The 15075-nt window shown below is 37.0% G+C and overlaps 1 protein-coding gene across 1 annotated transcript in view; it reads right to left on the bottom strand.

The window, feature by feature from the left end:
- The window catches only part of TRPM3 (transient receptor potential cation channel subfamily M member 3), a 146311-nt gene that overhangs the window by 103385 nt on the left and 27851 nt on the right, over nt 1-15075 (bottom strand). The window contains exon 6 of the mRNA XM_050913591.1: nt 298-472. Within this exon, the coding sequence (XP_050769548.1) occupies nt 298-472 (175 nt within the window). The remainder of the gene's footprint in view (nt 1-297; nt 473-15075) is intronic.

Below are 15075 nucleotides of genomic sequence, written 5' to 3' on the forward strand. Positions count from 1 at the left end.
AACTGCAAGATACCATACCTTGTACTTGTCAGTGTGTTACATGTCATAGCAAGTAACTATATGATACAGTTTCTACACCTCTGATTTATTCTGTAGACTTTCCTTAGTGTTGCTTTAACTCCCTTTTTTTTTTTTTGTTCTGGATACCTTCAATATTTCACCCATATCAATGATGGAAACAGCCATGTGAGGAAGGTATTGCTTTTGCACCGTATTGCTAATAATTTCCTGGGCTCTGTCTTACCACCAAATTGAACCTGTGGATGGAGAAAGAACACACACTAGGAAATTACTTACCCTCCTTCTTCAGAGTATTTGTGACCAAAGGCAAGGATGTCAGATGCTCGGCCACTGCCATCGCATATCACAACGGGAACAGGAGGAGTGTCTCGCAGGTACTCCAGAACAATGGAGATAACATTGGGACCTCCTTCCACAATAAGGGCCACCACTGGAACACCCTGACCAATTCCTGGAGTGAAAGAAAGAAACAAACAAAAAAACCCAAACAAAAAAGAAAAGGAACAAAAAAAAGCAAAGCCAGCAAAGCAAACAAAACATAACAGAAGACAGGAAAAAAAAGAAAATCAGACTGAAATTACTGCATTGTGACTGTATAGTGTTATGTTAGAGAAAATGGCATTCGGAAAATCATAGATTTTAAGGACAGAAGGAACCAGTGTAGTCATCTTGTTGGTTCCACTGCATAAAACAGGGTTTTCTATAATTATCTTCTGTTTTAAATACAATAGTTATGGTTGAAATAGACCATGAATTTTTTAAAAGCTCGAATCTTGGTTTGAAAGCATAAAGAAGCTACCAGAATTCTTCCTAACATGTTCAGAGTCATGACTTTGTAGCTTGCTTGTAATCTGGATTTTGCATGGTGTGAGTTTCCAATCATTGGGTCTTCCAGTAACTTTGCTTACTGTTTTAAAATCCCCTCGATGCTATTTTTGTTGCTGTATTAGATAAATTTTAAGGTTGCAGCTGCATAGCCCTTTAACCTTCTCTTTGATAAACTAAACATATTCTGTTACAAGTCAATGAAATACTTGTTTTCCAATTCTAGTCGGTCTCACAGTTTTCCTCTGAATTCTTTCCAAATTTTGCAGCATATTCCTTGATTTGCAGACCCCACACTATGGACATTGCTCCAGGGAGAGCTGAGCTAGTGCTGAACCAGAGGAGAGACTTCTTCATTTTCAATACTTGTGGTATAATTAAGTCGGAGCCCTCTGCAAAAGTTGCAGCACAGACTTTGCCAGGAAAGTCTTACGGATTTAGAGAAAGGCAATCTGACACCAGGCTAGCGTTAACATGACTGAAAAAGCTTTTATGGTTGTCACTTCTTGACCAGTTCAGACTGGGGACATTCAAAAGGACTCAGGCAGTAGAACTAGTTGAACATTTTCTATGAGCATTTTTTTGTTAACAGAAAGACTTTTTCGTTTTAAACTAGCTTTTCCTAAGAAAAACTATATGCATTCTGCACAAAATTTTGATGTCTCACTGAAAAATAAAAAGAGTGCCCCGAACTGTTAATGGTTGGTTGGGAAAGTTGCACGAGGCCAGGCAACAACAAGTTTTAACGTGACTGCCTCAGGTTTCCATTTAGAGGGAGTTCAGTCCACAGAAACAAGGTAAGCCTGTGAGACTGGAGCATTAAATCTGGTTAGACCCTCTAGAAACATTCACAAATCAAATGATTTCTAATAGTCACAAAATTTTTTTAAGGATTTGAATTACTGTCAAAAAATGAAGTGAACTGTTCTTTAAAAAAGAAAAAAATCCTGTTCTTATATACAACAGCAAAATATTGTAAGCACCACCTGAACCACTGTACAAGCAAACATTGTGTTTCCTGGAGAGACTCTCAGCATGCTTTGTTATGGTTGTATCTACTGTCAGTTTGTGGCTCTTTTATTATCTAACTTAAGTAAAGTGCATGGTGTTTATTTACGTTAAAACTATAAGCAGAGTTATGAAATCCAGGCTAATGAGAGTAAGAAGGGTAGAATATAACAAGGTGATTAACAGAACGATTTGCACAGAGCTCACTGCTGAATTTTAATTATTAATTATCCCTTATTAATATTAAGGACTTCCCTGAATTGCTGCTCTACCTAATCATTAAGTTGTTTTGGTGCTTTAGTTCTTTTCAAAGGTCTTTGTGGAAAAGCAGTTTTGGGGAACGGAGTTAAATAAGAAAGGAAAATTATGAACTTTGCTTAAGAAGAGTGAATTATCAGTCTGATGGGTTAACCTGTCCCACGTGCACTTCCATGAACTTTAAGGGATTTAAGCTAAGGATGAATTTTGTTCAGCAAATTTGTGTTTTTTACCTACATTCATTTTAATCATGCTTAAAATTGCATCCCTTAAAAGTGCATTCCAGATATTAGCAATAAAAAAACATTTTTTCTGAGAATCTTATAAATAATATGATTTTATTCCCATATCAGTAGATCTAATATGATACAGCTGGTTGCAGTTGAGCATGCAGCAGAGAACCTCATGTCACAAGTCTGCCCAAGTTTTCCTTTGCCTACCAGGTGACAAAAGAAATGTTGCTTATAGTTATGTCTTGTACAAGAATATTTTTTTTGGTAAGACAATTGCTATCAGAAGATGAATAAAAATGAAATTCTTGGTGCAGAATATTTTTCTTTATGATAGTTCCGAACATAATCACATGGTGACTGATGAGAGACTTTCTTCAGTTAAATTTTTAATACAGAATTGGAAGGAGATATTTTATCATTTAATGTCTAGTTGTCTGACTAATGTAATGTTACCAAGTTTTTTGAATTTTCTGTCAGTACTTGCTTGTTCTTGTGTAGCTTTTCTTCATACCACACTGTATAGCCAATACTTCTAGCATTTTTAGTTCTGCTGGTATTTTTTTTAAGATATGAGTTCTTGGTAGTTGAATAAGCGTTTCCCTTCACTGTTCTTGTTTCAGTCCTCCTTGCTCAAAAGACTGATCACAGAGCAGATCTAACATGAACTCTGTCTAGGAGGCCCACAACTTGCTGAAATCTTACATCAGCATTCCTCTTTGGCAGTGTGGTATTTTCGTCTGGAAACTGACTGGTAGGGCCCATTTTGTCTCATTATGGACAACCCCCCCCCAGTGGTGTGTTTAAAAGCCTGATCCTAACATTTACGAAAGGTGGTCTTTTGGAAAGTATTTGCTATAATGCCATATATGAAATGGTTAGCAAAGCTGAATATAAGTGCACAGATTTGAAAGTATATAATTAACTAATTATTAATGCCTTCAAAACAAGAAGTAGAACTGGTACTGACATCTGCTAATAAGATAATATTTAGAAGTATTCTCAGTAATGACTCAGATTGGGTCTGGATGACATTAAGGATTAAGTAATAGAAATGGAGAAAGTTCACAGTGCAAGATGCAAAGTAGTTCACCTGGTGATTAATAAATTCTACTGTACACTGGGAACTCACTAGGAGGAAATACTAGAAAAGAGAAAGGTGTGATCCAGCTGATCACAGGAGAACTGAGTCTTTGGTGTAGCAAGACCATGAAGGCAGGTATGATCCTGGAATACACACAGTAAAGCATTTTCAGCAGGAAATATGGGCACATCAGTGCCATTGTGCAAGCCACTCATGAAATTCCATGCAAAATACTGTTTGTAGCTATGCTCACCCATGTTCAAAAAGAACAAACAGGAACAAATGGAGGAAAAAGCCAAAAGGAGTATAGGGTGAATCAAGACCCCATCTTATATGACAAGATTAGATGAGTTTGGCTCATCTTCCTTAGCAAATTGAAGGGTGAAAGACAATATGTCTGAATATCCCCACGACATACAGCACATTGGCCATTAATAGTTTTAGATGGAGTTCAGAAGATTTGTGGCTATCAGAGGAGTGAAGTCTTCACAGTCTTCTAGTAAGACTAAAAGGGAAAGACTTTCTGAGTTTGGAGTGATGCTCAATAATCATTATAGATGCAGTCACCTTATGTATCTCAAACTGTTTCTAAAGCAGGTTCCTTCAGTCTACTAGAAGTTTGTTCAGTCTTGGTGTATTCTGCTGCATATTGATCAGCTACATAATTCTAATAATATAAATAATGATGGTTAGTCTATACAGCTGAACTGTTTTTGCCTTTTTGGGCCAATGAATTGGCCGTTTGAAAGCATTTCTAAAATTCCTCTTGCATTCTTTTCTTTTTCTTTTTCTTTTTTTTTTAAATTTTTTAAACTGCTATAGTCATAACAGTTGCATGGCATGTAACAGTTAACATTATCCATTCTTCTTCAATGAAACTTTGTAGCTTTAAGTTTAAAAAAAAAAAAAGCTCATGTGAACCTTAATTTATCATATACAATTAAGTTCCAGATTGAAATGCAACTCTTTCAATTATTCTGGTAGATTTCTTTATGAAACAGAAAATATTTAAAACACAAAGTTGATTTCTACTTTTCATTTTCCTTTTGGAAATCCTCCCTGAGTTTCAGCAAATAGAATTTTTTTTTTTTTTTGTAATTTTCATTGTTCTCCATAAATAGTTTTGGTTTGGAAAAATATATTGCTTCTTTAGTTTGGAGGTAAAATTAGAAAGTACATTTCTGGAATTAGATATTATATTTTAAAATCAGTTAATAATACTTTGTTGATATTTCTTCAGTATAATAATTTCTGGCTTTCAGAAAAGCTCTCTAGACTACAGTTGGCTGAATGCTAGTGTTATGAGCTTTTCCAGATTTATGATGATTAATTTCTGAGCAGTGATGGTATCCACAGTGTGTGAAAGGAAGTCCATAGACATGGGAAAACCAAGTCAGGTCTGCTTGAGTATCTTAAAATTTGAAAAAGAGGGTAAGTGGGAAATACCACATTCTCAGTTTTCTATGATGTTTCCAATCACATTTAAATTATTTGTGACCTTATGTTTGTTTCAGAATAAAAGCTTAGCTACTTATACCAAAGAAGTCTGCATCTCAATAACTCTCAGGCAAAACACAGAGCAGATTTGAATTAAACTGTTACATGATATGATACCAAAAATCCTGGATATATCTTTGGTGCTGAATATTAGGAATTTAGAAATGAATGCAGAGGGTCTGCAGAAAAATATCAATGTGTAGGAAGACACTGACTGACTGTTCCTGATTAGATATTAACACTGCATTTGCTAACAATTTTGCATCTATGAAATTAAGAACTGATCATGTCTTCTTTAACACCGGACCAATGTGAAAAATGTTGGCATGTGATGCCAATAAGACAGAACCTCCGACTCTGGGAAGAAGGTAGCTGATGGACTTCTCTTTAACTGGTAATCAAAATATTTTTCCTTCTAGATCTCTATAACTCCTGAGAAATGCAAGAGTCAGGAATTCTCTGCAAGAGCACTATTTCAGCTTGTGCATGTACATTATACAATAGTCTGCAAAGAAGGGGTTGGAAATGCCTGATATATCACAGGAAGCCTCTTGTTTCAGCCGCTTCATTCAGAAGGAGAATGTCAGGCTGGAGGTGAGACGCTAAATCTGAAGGTAATACATTCCTTACAAAGCCAAGGACATCATCATTATAAAAAGAGTTTCTTGCTTGAGTTGAGATTGTCAGAAAGGAGGCAATGCCGAGATAAAACCATGCTGATGAAGAAGTGGACTACAGTACTGGGGTTGCTGTCTCCTAGCACACATCCAGAAGGTGGGAACTTTGTGCCAAGCATTAAAATGGACAGTCCAATAAATCAACAAGCAAGCAATTTTCCCTTCATGGTTTTGTTAAGGAATTTACCACAAAATTGCCCTAGTCTGGGCAAAACTAAGGATAGCACTCATCTTGCTGGGCTATCTCCAACAACTCTGCTGTTTTCACTAAGTACTCTAAAAGTATACAACCTTAGAAATTGTGTGTTTCACATTTTATTAACTGGAAAGAAAGCAGCAGTAATACACTCCACTGAAACGTTGTCCATTCTGAAATTGCAGATAACCCTTCTCAGTACAGGACAATGCATTATTATTATTATCAGGAAAGACTCTCAATCACTGGTGTTGTTTTCCAAACACAGAAAAAGACCAATTCATTTTCACAGATCTAGATATTTTTTCTGTTTCTTAGAAGGCAGTAAATTACATGTTACTCAGCTTTTTTTATATCCTTTGTAGCAAAAGACTCATCCTCTTTTAAGTTGAAGTGAATTATTTTTAAATATCTGAAAAGTTATGGTGTTTTCCAGACATCTGATAGTTACACGGAGGATTTCTTTTTAAATTTACTCAGTTTATTGTTTTTTGAGCATTTCTAGCATGAGCTTTGGTTTCAGTAAATCTTTTCCCTTTTCCTTTTGGAAGATGGAGAAACGTTCCTGTCTAGCAGTATATCTGCAGACTTGAGAATAGCTGGGAATGCTGACTATTGTGTTAACACTGTGAGGTTTATCAGTTGGTTAGCTGCACTTATGTTTCAAGATGGTAAAGGTCTGATGCCAAAATCAAAGGTCTTCCTACTCAGGAATGGTCTCAGAATTTTTATTCTGTGTTACTGAAAATAGTTAGTAAGCCAGAAAGGAGATTTTTTTTCTCAGATTTTCAAAGGTAATATTCAGCTTGTATTCAAGAGCAGGTATGTGTGAAACATCTCACACAAACTTGCATATTACTATTTCTCATCTAATAAGGTCTCCATCTCACATACTGAAGTCTTAGCATTCCCGCTATAAATGCAAAAAGACAGGTAGTCTCTCATAACTTAATTAATAGTATACAGACAAAACAGTGTTTTTATTTTGATTTTATAAAAAGATTCAGCCAAAAAATAGAAGAAATAGTGCCAAAGACCTGGGAGTTAAAATCAGTTCTCTGAGGCTCATCACTATCTTAATTTCCAAAACAATAAATTGTATTTGGAGCATTTCAATAAGCATAGAATTTTGCAGAGTAGACTAGATTGCGAAGTGTTTCACAGTGTCAGCTATTGTGGATATTGTTGGTGCAATATTGTAAATTAGACTGCAATATTGTACAGAAGATTTATACAGTCAACCTAAAGCTTCATTACTGTGTTATTGCCTTTGTGGCCAGCAACAGAGCCAGTCAGAGACTTTCTGGCAATTGTGATTCCAGGAAGGTATGTACATACCAGAACATTTGTCCTGATGTGCACCAGTGACAGCTTGTAGGCCTTCATGTTATTATACAGAAAAATAATCCCATTTTCCCCTTGACACAGTGGTAGTGCATGAATATATAAGTTAAAACAATAAGCTAGAAGAAATGAATGAATTTGGAAATGGAAGCAAGGAAAAACTGCATAATGTCTGTGCTGTGTGAAAAGGGTTTTTAAAAAATCTTCTATGCTTTGCAGAAGCCCTACTTTGTTTTCCCAGTTCTTGGAAAAACATGAATATTTTATACTGTGAGTATATTTATAAATAATCTATAACTGTCTTATAAATTATTACTAATTCTTTTTATGAAGAGCTAAACATGAGTTACCCATTTTTTTATAGACCAACAAGTGAATAAAATGCCTCATTTACTACAAAATGCATTTACTACTCATGTTTTTAAGTGTGCTTATAAGAGTAACTGGGACATATCAGTATGTTGCATGGTATTTCTAAGTTTACCCCTGAGATCAGCACAAATAAAACTGAGAGGCTCTAGTTCACTATTCCTGACAGAAATGCCTCTAATTTCTGCATCTTAACACTGGGTGGAGGTAGGTGCATCTGAGCTGATTTCCTGTTGGCCATCTTCGCTCCTTCATCAGGTCAGACACGTTGGTGTGGGTTCCCCTACATTAATTTTCTTTTTCTACCTGGAAATTTTGGCTGGCAAATTTGGTAATTATTTGGATTTGTTTGGGATGTTGGGGCCCGTGGCTGTCCCACTGGAGGAGTTACTGCACAGCGGTTGGCACAGAAGTGGCGTACAGCTGGAAATCTATGTCACATCTCCCACACAACATGCAGTTGTGGAGCAAGTTCTCTAGAAGCTGGATGCAACGGAAGAACTTAAGGCTTATGGTGCACATAAGACAGAGTCACTGTGGACATACCCAGTGAGTCCAAACTGTCCCAAAGGGTGGGGAGAGTAAGCCTCCATGAACCTACACACAGTGCATATGCAGTCAGCCTGACATCTCAAAGTCTTTTCTTAACGAGGCACACACTGCTCATCTGTGCAGTATGAAAACAGGATTCTCATCCTTCCTAGAAATCCTGAACCTACCGCAAGCATGTACAGGGATGTATAACACAACACTGAGCTGGAATGGCTCATCAGTTCTTCATGAAAGCAAGTATATTTGCATGATCAAGGGGCCTCTACAGTTTTGCACAGCACCACCCTCCAGGTCCACAGGTTACTAAACTTTCCTGGACCTAGAGCTACTGTGGACAGTGGGGTACATAAATTAGCAGGTTTCTCCACTGGTCATCACATCACAGGTTGTCACACGCTTATCTGAGATAATGAGATAATGGACTCTTAGCAGTAGAAAGGTCCTACGACAGGCTTTAGATTTGTTTCAGGCCTCTAACTTGTGTATATCCTGCAAAAGCTCTACCATTTGTGTGCAACAGCTACCTTTCTACCTGCAAAATTCTTTTAGGACAATGGCTTTTCTAAGGGATAAACTCAATACTCTTTCAGAGGCTGACAAATACAGTCATAAAATAGAAATCCAAAAATATAAATCAACAGATACATACATGCTAGTGTGCCTGCAAGTGTTTGCAGCTGCACAGTGCACTCAAAGGCATGTATATAGACCATTTTGCACAGGTTGTTTAGCACAAATGCCCCATTGGTTTCCTGAAAGTTAAGCCTTTATATCCTTTCATGTGCAGATGTAAAATCAATTTGCATGCAAACCCAGGTAATTTTAAACTTTTCCTGTCACATACAATTTTACCTAATGAGGACCTCTGTTTCTTCCAGATTTCCCTGCGTTCCTAATCTGCTTTATGGAGAAAATTTTAGGGGTTTGGGTTTTTTTCTTTTTTTTTAATGTTGTTCCAGCTAATGGAAAATGCTCCTTTATTGGAATGAATCACCAGGTTTTCCCAAAGTTACTAAGAAAAGATTCTCTCTGACCTTTGCTCTTTTAACTAAGTGCCTGTTAATCTGGACCACAGCTTCCTTTGCACATACAACTTCAGGAACTTTGTGCTATCCGTACCTCTGGAGTTAAAAACTGCCTGAGCTCCAGGGTTGTTTCACAAGCCTCTCTCTTCCCTGACAAATTGCTCCTCTTGCTAGCCAGCAAGTACTTGTGTTGCTCTGAGGTATGACCCAATCCCACCCTCGGTTGCAGCCTAATTTATCATTTAAGGGCCCAGTCTGTGGTGGGTAGCTGGCTTAAGCATTAGTCAACTGTAACGATAAATGTATGTTTCTTTTAGCATACTGAAGGTAATCATCCCTCCCCTTATGTGATATTCCTCATATGCATTCACACAGAACTGTATGATATGGTGATCAAACCAAGAAACTTCATAAATACAAGTTTTTAAAATGGCAAGAAACTTCATAAATACAAGTTTTTAAAACGGCAAGAAACTTCATAAATACAAGTTTTTAGCAACTTGGCCTCGAAGTAAAACTTGGGTTCAGAGGTTTATTTAATCTTAACACAAATGCACTCTGAACACATTTACTACAACTCTATTACCAATAGGTATCTTGATACTCACTTTAATTTGGTAAATTCTAACCCAGTACATCTTTCTTTGGTTTTCTTTTTGATTGTTACAAATGTTTTGAATGTGTAACAATTGAAACAAAACTACACTGCATTTGAATGCCGTGTGGATGAACATTTACTAAATTGAAATGAAAAATGAATAAAAAGTTCATGAAATTACAAATATATACATGTGATTCTACTAACTAGGAACAGAAACACAAAACCACCCTGAACATGTGGGCCTCTAATCCTAAAGCAAATGCCAGTGTAACAAATCCTTAATTGCATCAAACAGATGACGTGTTTCCTAGGTACAGGCTATTTATTCAACAGATGAGGTTACAGTTCAGGACTTTTTAACGCAAGGATTGTTTATCAGTGGCATTTAGTGGAAAATCCCATTTAACTCAATAGAAGACTGATAAAGTGTTGTGAAGCTCAACAAAAATGTTCATGGGCTTACAAGCTCTTTGACAGTTTTGAACTACATTTTGATCAAATCTGATCTTAGTTTTAACCTAAATATGTGAGATGAACTACAATTTTTGAGTGGAAATCAGCTAATAAGCATTAATCATTCATATTTGAAACAGGGCAAAATAGCATTTCTTTCTGAGGTTTTTGCAGAGTTTGAGGCTTATGGTGTCTTGAAACTCAAGTTGGAACTTGGGGGTCTGGGAACTTAAAGAAAACCAAAGAAAGTCCTTAGCTCAAGAAGTCTGTCTTAAAAGTCCAACTTCCAGGCTGTTGCTATATTTCATGGGGCTAGCAGAGTATGCTACAGTGTGTTGCATCAGCAAAGGCTGAAAGAAATACACCACATAAAACCTGTGGCTTTCAGAAGCATTTTGGTCCAAGTGTTTACGTAGCACTTGGATATCCTAGTGAGAGGTACTTACAGAGAATGGATAAACAATTAAATATGTTCTGGAATTTTAATAAGCAAAAGTCCACCCAGCATGAGCTTAAAAGTTTGAGGAAAGAAATTTTTAATTTCTGAACTAGTATTTGCCTCACAGTAATACAGAGTCAACAGATACTGCTCTTTGGTTGTTAACAGAGTGTGTCTAACCACAGGGTAAGTGCTGCTTAAATAGATTTAAAATGATATTGGATTTACAACAGTCTTTAAAAAGTTTGCCTACACAAATGTGTCTGCTTCACCTCTGGAAATCTGTGTGGTACTGCCTATGGTGCCAACTGCCTCAGAAAGGCTAAGTGATAGCAGAGAACATCCTGAAATAATCCAGATCCTTCCTATTAGGTTACACTGAAATAACATTACAGCTTGTTTTTTTTTTCAGGCTATTGTTTTCAGCCTTCAGGCCCTTTGGAAACACCTCCTGATGTGTATGAAACAATTTTCGCTAAAATATCAATATCAATAGCAAATAGATAAGATCACCTGCATATACAATAGATCCGCTTCCCCCAGCTCTGCAAATTACAGCTGCAGTATGCTTACCACCAGAACAATTACATTATTAACTACTAAGTGAACATGACTGGAAAAAAGGGAATGTAGCTTGCCTTCACAGGATGATGGAGAGGGATACTGGGTCATATTACCCAGAGAGACAGGAACATCCCCCAGATGACACAACGAGCTCAAACTTAATTTCACATAGCTGCACTTCTACAGTCGGCTCTCCTTTTTCCTCTTCCCTTATCTCCAGTATATTCCCCAGAGCAGAATCAGTTACTACTTATTCCAGATATGGCAAAGATGAGACAGATATTTATTTTAATCCTTGAAAGGACTGTTCAATATTAAGAGCGGAGAAACTTACAGATTTAAAAAAAAAAAAGAGCCCAAACTCATTCTACCCTCTTCTGAACAACTTTAATAGTTTTCTGTTTTCATAAATTAAGTGGAACTTCTACTTGTTTGGAGGCTCATTACATACCCTATGTCTAGAGAAATCAAAGTGACCTGGTAAGCCAATACAACAAATTCTAAGAATATTTGCTCTCTTTCTCAAATTCACAGAACTGAATGGTTATGTGTGACAGAATGACACAGAACCACTACTAATAAAGGAAAGCTCACAACCATTGGACTTTTGCATTTCAATTTATTTTTTGACTTTTCTTCTGCCATAGGCTCATTGAATCTCATTTGCTAAAAATTTCCTTTTTCTTTTTCATGCTTCCCAACCACACTTTAAAATTACTATTATAAATTTTATTTTCTTCAGCTTCATTGTTTCCTGTGTAGTTTGTGTTCATTCTCCTTGTTCCCCTTGTTACGGTCACTTCCATTCTGCATTCTCATCTTTCTAATTTCCTTTCTGGTATCCCAATCACACCTTCACGTCCTCTCTGTCTCCTTGTGTCTAATCCATAATCCTCTTTTATCTCCTCTATTTTTAATTCTCCTCTTTACTAAGAGTACGATTGCATTTCATTTGTCCCAGCCTGTTCTCCTTTCTCTTCTGCCTCATCTCAATACTTTCACTCTCATTTTTATTTGTTCAGTGCTCCTTCCTCATCTGTCTAAATCTACCTCGTGATGTATCTGCCATCCTACCAGATGTGGCATTGACAGATAAATCTGTGGACCTGACACCCAGACCCTATCTTCATTTAACATTGGACTGATCCTAAAAACTTCTCCAAAGGGCACCAAGGATGGTAACAATAAAAACTGATGAAAAATTTGTGATACCTTCTTTTGATTTTCATGCCTCTGTTTGCAAAAGGACAAAGTTTAGAGAGTCCTCAGAACAGGCAAGACATGGGAGAGTCTATGTAAGATTAAACCCTGGGATTTGTGAGCCTCACAAGCCAGTAATAACCCACTTGGTTACTTTCTACAGGATGGCAATTTATTGTTCAAAGCTGGCACTTCAAAGACATGCACACAAGAACGTTCATGGATTTCAGTCAAAACTTACCCTATCTGTCCTAGCAGTCATCTGTTTACTAGGCCAGTACTACAGGACCTAACTGGCTTCACTCTTCTTGGAGCTCATCAGCTGTACGTAATGGCCTGAGAGACTCAGGAGCAACTACAATTTCAGTAATTTTCACATTCTGTCTAATCTTCCTTGGTACTTTCCCTGGTTCCCTTTGGATGTGAGCACTACCACATATTGTAGCCAGCACTTTAGAAAGTTATCACAGTAACATAACCAACTTTTACACTGCCTCTAATTACATATTGAGGAGCTTTTCCTTGTCATATTCTGCATATTTGTCAATGTATTGGACACTATATAATCTCAGAAAATTATCACTCCTTTCTCACCTGTTCTAGAAAACTACAACAGGTGAAGTCACAGAACAGCAGAAATTTGGCTAAAAAGGGTTCACCCTAAAATAATCTCTGTTTCTTAGTTTTATGGCTTTGTGCTGATTTTTATAGTGAATTCAATAAATCTAAAATGTCCAAACATTATAGAGCTGAAATGACCTGTGGTTTTTTGCTTGTATATCAATCATATGAAAACACATGTGTTTTCCACAAACTCAGCTGTTGAACGTCAAGTCCATGAGAGGAATTGATGGATCCTCGTGCACTCAATCAATTGCATATTTATCTGTGCTTCAAGAACAATTTTTAACCAGCATGTGCTTTCTCAGCCCTTTCTGAGATGATGTTTGTCTCCAGTGTCTGATCCACCTACATCATGATGCCTTTGATGAAAAAGGCCTGAGTTTCTGATCTCCAACAAAATCTGAAATGAGTCAAGCTTCAAACAGTTCTGAGTTTTACTCAGATTTCACAGGAATCAAACTTGCAGCAGGCTTCCTCTCCTAGAAAGAAGTCTGTACCTACATCTTCCCAGCTATGTAGTTATGAAAATGCATCTAAGGCTGCACAGAATATGAAGGAAAAGTCTGAAACAAATGAGAATTCCAATGCATTTGATGATGGTGCAATGGTCAGAGAAGATGCCAGTGATGACAGTTGAACGTCCCTTTGCCTTCCCAGCCCCCTTCATATATTCTCAGGCATAGGATGACAAAGGGAAATCCACGGGTCACATGAACAGATATTGTCGACATATTACCCTGTCCAAATTTCCTTCTCTACCCAATCAAATACTCAACTTTATCCATCAGTTCCTTACTCAGAGGTAACTTTTTTTCATAGGCCTACCAAAACTCAACTACATTCACCAACTCTATGAAGAAGAAAGATTAAATACAAGGACACAGGTACCAATGCAGGTACCACAGGTCTGTCTGTTTTCAAACAGCATACTGTAGAGGTAGAGCAAACCTTCAGCACCAAACAGCATGTTTAAAATAAGAACAATTGCAGATTGATAATGAATACTAATATTCCACATGAAGCTCTACGCGGTCTAGGAGACAATTCTTCCAGAAATGTATTAATCAAAAGAAGAGTAAGAATATCACAAGATGGACCTACACAACCTCAGGATTTGGTGTGGTAATCTTTCTAAGAAATATCAACATGCTTCAGTGCGTGGAACTGACCAAGCAGTGCAGAGTGATTCTTGGGCAAAATACACAGAGGATTGTTTGGGTTTTTTTTCCCTTTTTTTGAGGGAAATAAAAACCAACGCACTGAGATCTCTAGAGTTTCTAGGAAAGAGGACGAGGCACCAGCCCTTAATAAAACTGTGGTACAGAATATGTATTTTTTTCTATTGTTTTCACAAGGTGCAGAGAAGATGAAGCACAATGTGGGTAACCCTTAAGGTGTTAGTGTTGCAGCAGGAGAGTGGGAGATGAAAAGCAGTGTTGGGGCTTACTATATACATCTGTTGTGGCAACTTTAACATAAATGGACATTTAGCTTTACCTTGTTCTTCAAAGCCTTGTGACACAGTCTGCCTATTCCAGAAGGGTGGCCAACTGCATGCAGATGAATCCCTTCTGATCTATAGCCCACATTTGACTTTGAAGAAGAAAAAATTTTATCCATTTTCTGGATCTGTAAGCTTCAAAAAGGCTAAAAGAGTGTGTTTGTTAAAGGAGTTTATAAGAGATACAAAATAAACCAAACTACTCAAAACATTCTGATTTTTTGAAGGAATCTACTTGCAACTAAACATGCATTGCCTTTATATCTTCTGGCTTAACATTCTGATTTCAAATATGTCTTTGGTTACATATCCTCCATCTGACTTTATTTTTGGGTCTTCTGGAAAAAGAATTGTTAAAAATCTCAAAAAGGGCTTTGTTTTTTCTGCATAACTGTTCCTGAAGAAGACTGTAGCTAGTTTTATGAAGAACAAAGAGTTTTTATAGTGAAAAATGTCTTCCCCCCTCATCAGCAAAGGCTGGACTCCTGCCATCTAGGTGACATTATACATCCTTGTTATCTTCATTCCTCATGATAGTGAAGTCCTTTTGCCTCATCACTGCTCTTTCCTTCTCTGAGGTTATGTCTCATACTACAAAATAGCAGAA

The sequence above is a fragment of the Gymnogyps californianus genome, chromosome Z (assembly GCF_018139145.2).
Source record: "Gymnogyps californianus isolate 813 chromosome Z, ASM1813914v2, whole genome shotgun sequence".
Classification (NCBI taxonomy): Eukaryota; Metazoa; Chordata; class Aves; order Accipitriformes; family Cathartidae; genus Gymnogyps; species Gymnogyps californianus.